This window comes from Halyomorpha halys, unplaced genomic scaffold, assembly GCF_000696795.3.
Source record: "Halyomorpha halys isolate HHAL.00 unplaced genomic scaffold, Hhal_1.1 Scaffold173.1, whole genome shotgun sequence".
Classification (NCBI taxonomy): domain Eukaryota; kingdom Metazoa; phylum Arthropoda; class Insecta; order Hemiptera; family Pentatomidae; genus Halyomorpha; species Halyomorpha halys.
In genome coordinates, this window is record NW_027108878.1 from 187887 (window position 1) to 194856 (window position 6970).

At 32.6% G+C, this 6970-nt stretch overlaps 1 protein-coding gene across 4 annotated transcripts in view; it reads right to left on the bottom strand.

The window, feature by feature from the left end:
- The window catches only part of LOC106679050 (uncharacterized), a 180983-nt gene that overhangs the window by 4746 nt on the left and 169267 nt on the right, over positions 1-6970 (bottom strand). For all 4 annotated transcript variants that reach the window (XM_014417966.3, XM_014417970.3, XM_014417967.3 and 1 more), the window contains 4 exons: positions 6543-6683; positions 5051-5168; positions 2137-2250; positions 157-267 (listed from right to left, as the gene is read on the bottom strand). In XM_014417966.3, coding sequence (XP_014273452.1) covers positions 157-267; positions 2137-2250; positions 5051-5168; positions 6543-6683 — 484 coding nt within the window. The remainder of the gene's footprint in view (positions 1-156; positions 268-2136; positions 2251-5050; positions 5169-6542; positions 6684-6970) is intronic.

The following is a 6970-nucleotide window of genomic DNA, read 5'->3' on the forward strand; positions in this document are numbered from 1 at the left end:
GTTATTAATTATCCTAACTTATTTATATACAATTCCTAATATGTTAAACATAATTAACCATGAATTGTAGAAACAAATATGTCTATATTTATTGACTGGGCATATGAGGTTTTTGTAATGTATAATTTGATTACACTTATTATTAAAAGTACTTACCATGTGGTAAAAAAAATACATCAGGATTTAATCTATAAGGACGTCCTCTAAATGTTGAAGGAGCTGAAGGTGCTGCTGAACCCCAACTGTTTATATCAATATCAGTCAGCACTAAAATAAAATTTAAAAAAATAAATTCATGATTTTGCTGATATTAGAGATACACTATTTATTAAATGTGCTTTTATGTTCCAAACATTTCTTCTGCAGTACAGAAGTGATATTCAAACTAGAAAGTAGAAGATTTTAAAATGTAAAAAATCAACAATAGAAGAATGGCTTTGGGTGATGTTTTTACATGAAAAATGTGAAGCCTTAGAAAGTAAAGTCAGAACATAAAGATGCTTGTGTCTAATGTGGAATATATAAAAAAAATATATACAGAAGTGAAAATCAGCTTCAGATGAAAAATATTGACTGTCCAATATTGTTAAATTTTTGATGAAAGATAAAGAAATTACCAATAAAATCAGAAAAATCTTGAATGAGTGCCTCAAGCTTTGTGGATAATTTTGTAGAACTTCTGGATGAACAATGGCGTTTCAACTGTTCATCATGTTAAAAAAATATAGTCTTCATAGAAGAGTAGCCAGAAAAAAGGCTTTCAACTGTCAAGTTGATTAAAGAAAAAAAAATTTTTTTTCTAAAGAAGCCCAATGAATTTTGAAACAATGTAATATTTACAAATGAGTCATGAATTAAAATCAAAGGTTATGAACCCAAAGGGCTGACTCACGGCAACAGTGAAACAGAAAATAATTATCTACCACTGCCAGAATCAAACCCAGATCCTTAGAAGTTGTAGCACAGGCTGTAGGAGAGAGTCAACACTGTGGGTTCCGGGGACTCTCCAGGGCCCATCCAGCCTCTATAAAGTGGATACCCTTATTGGGAAAAATCTGGCAATTGAGCATGATAATGAAAAAAATCACCTCCTTGCACAACTGTTGTTCAAGAAACATTACTTCCTTAAATCAAAGTACTGAATCCCTGATCCATTCAAGAGTTGTACCGGTACAGGTAATAATATACTTAATTTATTTATGAATTAAATGGTGTATTTTTGAATACTTTTGACAGCTATATTTTTCAATATTTTTTTAGTGTTCAGTTAAAAATATGCAAAATAAATTGTTTTTGTTTTAGATTTTGCTTTTTTTTATTGAGTAATGTCATCTGAACATCAATAAATAGGTACCTACTCTTATAAAAATAGATAAATAAATAAAAAATAAGTATCTATAAATTTAAAATAATTTTGACACTCATTGTATATATTGTACACCCAATAAAAAATTAACATAACTCAAAAATGTTATTTTAACATTAAAATTTGTTTTTCCTCACAAGCCAATTAAAGTGCTGGTAATTTGACATTTAAATGTTTATTTATAATAATATATTCTTTAATTACATTAATATTAAATAACACTTGATATTAAAAACATTTAACAATTTTATTTACATAAATAAAATCATTAAATAACAACTTATTGGAAAATCAATTTTTTTATCTTTTTTAAATGTGTTTATATTGAATTGAAATAAACAAAACTATACCGATGTAAAACTATATGTCAATAAAAAAAAAAAAAATTCTATTTAACAATTTATAAGTGTGAGATAGCATCCACTCAGTCCCAATTTAACATCTATTTAGCAGCAACCTCTTTCAGCTTAAGATGAGCAAAATGTTTATCAGATTTAATGCTACAAATTATGTGACAAGAAAACAAAATTATTTAAAAACAATTATAACCATCATGGTCATAATTGATCACCATAATCATCATACAGATGAACTTGAAAATAAAAAAATTAGGAACGAAAAATCTATAATTGAAAGTTTAAAAAACTGTGTAAATTTTTAAAAAAAAAGGTTATTAGAAAAAATTGTTAGCATTAGAATCTTTTCAATAATACTCTATAAGGTGCTATACCTTTTAAAAGGTAAAACAAGTTATGCATAAAAAAACTTACAAGAAAGTCTATTTTCATGCCGGAAAGGTCTTGGCCAGGGGTCGAATTCTGATCCGCACCTTGATCTCCTCTTTACTTCAGCACTCACAATCGAAGCTTCATCACCACATATATCTAAATACAATTTTAAATTACAATTATGATGATTATATTAAATATGGAAAATTTTATCACAGAGAGACCAATTACTCCCGACCTTCCTAGAGCTATTGTTGCTGCCCTTTTCCACTTGAATATAAGACACAACTAATCGGTGATCCATCAAAAGTATTGATGGAGCATCCTCTTTGCTAGCAGGAGGATAGAGAGACATAAGCATAGAAGATCTATACAATTTAGTAAGCATCATCAATAGATAAAAAGATACTAGTCTGGATATCCAGTAATCATTGATCTGCACAGTGCCACTTTGCAAGTATGCCAAGAAAGCAATTTCCAATTCAAATAATTCATATTTCAACAATTTTCAAAAATTATTTTAACATTATTTCTCATCACGAAATTTGAACAGTTTTCTTTGCAAAAGTATGCCAGAAAAATGTATCAGTTTAATAAAATCTCCATTCTGCATTATTGAATGCTAAATTGTTATAAAATCAATACTGAAAATACTAAGAATGATTTTATGGAGTTGTCTTGTCAACTGAAATGCTTAGATGTAGGGTTAGTGAAATTATAAAACTAACTATGAAATAATTATGGTGACAAAATCATTTATCAGTCTGAACCCATGGCGCCTGCACCTGCACATCTATTCTGACGTTCACACAGTACACCATCACAGTAAACATCAAAACCAAGGTCACTTACATTACACACCCTAGAATCACCTTTCCTAGGAGCTGCTCTGCCTCGTCCTGGAGGGAAAGTAGATCAGGCTACTTCAAGGGAATCGTATCCCCACCTGACTCCTAGTGTCAGGCAAGGTGCATACCTCTCCAGATAAGCAACTAGAGGAGCACAGAACATTACTGCACCCAGGACAATACATAACAAACAAAAGTCACTAGAGCCGTTCCCTACTCCTCTCTCTGCTGCTGAACTGGCAGTGTTGTTCAATATGGTACAGAGGAAAAACAAGGAATAGCATTCCTGGGCTGCTGAAACTGTTTCTGCTTATCTCAATTCAGAAAGAATGGTAACTCAAGCTCAGAGTAAAATTTCAGCTGTTCCGAGCAGCATGATGCCTAGAGGGGAAGCTGAGGTGTCAAAGGCTGTCACAATTGATAGGACTAAGCTGAAGAAAAAACTTTTTTGGAAGAAGAAAAGTGGGAGGAGGCCTCACATTGGCAAGCTGAAAGGGAGGACATCAAAATGAGGCATCAAGCTACGACTTCTGAATCAGCTATCTATAGGCAAGGACCTAAAATCATTGGGCATCCGATGTGTCGCTTTCTTCTGGTTCGGACTAGAGAGGGAGGACCAGGGAAAATTCTTGAACTTATTCGGAAGGGAGATAAGGGAGTGGTTATGCCTTCTACTCTCCTCTCTCGATGGGAGGAGGACAAGGAACCCATCTCAAGAGTGGGCCCTTCCCACATCCATCCCTACCAGCAAAGGCCAATGGACTCCCCACCTGCCAACATCCATCAGCAGGATAAGAAGAGGCCCAGATCTATTAGGGAGTCCTCTAGGAGGATTAGAAACCCTGTTGCTGGATCTTCTATGCAACAGAGCACTCACATGGACAGACAAAATATGGTGGGAACGCTTGACTGGTTTTTGAAAATTCGGCACTTAAGCCCTGTCATATGAAGATATCACTTAGCTGATATCAATTATAATTTAATTGTACATTGATCTACTTCAATCAAAATTATCAATATTGTTTTTGAGAAAATAAAAAAAAAATTATACAATTAAATGTCAGAGTAAACATTGTGGATGTATAATTACAATTAGCATAAAGAAAGTCGTTAAAAATTATTATAGTAATTATTTTTGCAACAAGCAGTCTAGTTCACCTTACATTTCCCTCGATTACAGAGAACGTACAAATAATTATTTATAACATTTTTATAATAATGATGCATAGTACCAAATAATATGTTAAAAAAAAAAAAAGAAATCACAAAGAAAGGTTTTGAGGTCTATATAGACTTCTTACCACCCCTTTTGGTGGCATTTCTATTCTTATAAATTTCCAGAGATTCATCCCACAGTATGAAATGAATAAATGTTATCAAAAGTTCAATGTGGAATTCCGCTTCAGAAGTGAAAAAGATCAGATACACTAAAAAGCATCGCCTTTCTTAGTGTCTGAGAGAACTATTTTAAACCGATAGTCCTGCCAAAATCCGTCAGCTGAATAGCTAAAATAAATAAATATTCTATCATATCATCCTTAAGTTAATAGCATTTAAATTTTTGGCATGTAACGTGTATATATAAGGACCCTAATAAGTTAGAAATCCAAAAAGTTAAAATGAATCCATATGCGATCGCGTACACGACTTTAAAGATATAGTTTCATTTTTTAAACAATCTGGTTAGTTTCAGTTCGATCCGAAAATTCGATGGGTAGATGTTCCTTTCAAGTTATTTGATAGTGGTCTTAGTTTAGTGCTGATTTTTTTTATTTAATTAATTAATTATTTTTTAAGTTGGGACAAGAAAATTGTGCGTTATTTGGGAATAATCCAAATATGTATGATAGTACTAGATAAAAATTAGCCCAATTACATTATTTAAACGCGTTCTTACATTAATGTTGCATTTTGTGGAAGTTTCAAAATATTCCTCAAAAACGATTCGCACATCATATCACAGCAGTGAATTCTCGAGAACAAACAGCAACGAGGTCAGCTCTAGTATTCTTTTCACAAATAAAATCATTAAAGGTAGCTACGTTTGCTACTTGCTACTAAAGACATTATTATAAAGATATAATAGAAATCTTAGGAACAATTCTTACCAGGCGTTTCAAACCAGTCCCCAGATTTATAAGAAGTAACATCGTCATTCGCATCCCACTTGGGCTCGTGAAGCTTTCTCAAGGCTCTCCTCCTTTCCTTACTTCCAAGGGTACATTCCTAACAAAGCAATGTTAGTATACTTCATATAATTAAAGAAAAAAACACTAACAAGTATAAAATAATGATTTATGTTATGTTATCCTATTGAATGACTCATTCAACTCATGACCCTCACCTACGAGGGTGGTTTGAAAAGTTCTTGGAATCACCGCTAGATGTCAGTGCTAGAGCAACAAGGTTCCCGCGCAATAATCACACATCCTTTGTGAATGGTAGTGACTCTTTGTTGTTGTTTTATACGTAGTGATTTGTGACAATAAAAAAACTGAGATTGAGCAGTGATCAAGTACTTTGTAAAGAAAGGTATGGAAGCAAAGGAAATTCATGCCACACTGGGGGACTCTGCTCCTTCATATTTAGCAAGTGGTCCAGCGTGTTTAAATTTGTCGGGAGAGCTTAGATGATGATCCGCGTAGTGAACGGCCAAAAAGTGCTACTATCCCAGAATTAATCACAAAAGTACATAAAAAGGTTATGGAGTATCGTCGACTGAAATTGCGTGAGATTGCTGAAGCTGTAGGGATTTCATCTGAACGAGTATATCACATTTTAACCGAAGAATTAGAAATGAAAAAATTATCCGCAAGATGGTTGACGCGGATCAATCAAGGCATTGGAACATCGTTGGACCAAATGTATTAGTCTACAGGAAGACTATGTTGAAAAATAAAAGCAGTTCCACCGAGGAAAGCCTCTTCTTTCCAGTGCATTCCTAGAACTTTTCAAACCATTGTCGTGATAGGGGGTTACCAAAAAATTACTGGAAGGATAGTATCAACAATAAAAATTGTTTTAGGTGTAAAAGAATTAGTCTAATTACTTGATTAAGTTAAGTTGGGGTGTTAAGACCACAGCAAATTGATCAATGATTTCATAAGGTTTAAGTCTAAGAAGCCATTGAGAGGTACATAATCTATAAGGATGTAGATGTTAACAGACATCATACAGAGCCAAAAAAAAAATAAATAAATAAATAAAGTTATTGATTAAAATTACTAGTAATATTACACCGATATTAGTATTGTAGTAGAATAATTTTGAGTCCTTGCAGGATGGCTAGTTAGACCGAAACGTTGAGAAATCATCAATAAATTTATGCTGAAGTATTAACAAACCTTAACCTAATTCGTATAACTCTCTTCACCTTAAATCAACTAATAAATTAATTTAATTATCTACAATATGTATCTATGTAATGTTAACCATACATCTTAATATACTATAACTATTAGAAACTACATAGGATATAAAGTATATAAATCATTTGTAAATATAATTTTTCATATAGTTTTAAATAAAGATAATTCGATATCAGAGCGTTTTCGATATTGCAAATAGACAAAAAAAGAAAAGAAAAAGAAATTAAATCACCTCTAAAAGATGAAACCAGTCATCCAAGCCTAGGCTTCCTCGAAGTAATATTCTACTCTCCCTCCCAACGAGTGTGATGCCAATGGCTGAATATGATTTCTTATTTACCCATTCTACTTTTTCAACGTCCACCAATTTAACCTGAAAAACAATAGTGAAAAAATGATGCAATATTGTAAAGGTTCAGTCATGAATAATTATACTAAATATGATTAAGACGTATACATATAAGTTACTTGTTGGCGATGATAAATTAATAAAAAAGGAAAATGTTGTCGGAAGAATACTCTCTTATGCGTAGACAAGACTCATTTTTATTGTATTCAGCACCTCTATCTATACATCTCGATCAGCTGATATAGTTGATCACCTGACGGCCTTTGTCAGCTGACATTTGACTCAGACCGTAACTCCCCCCCACCAGTTTA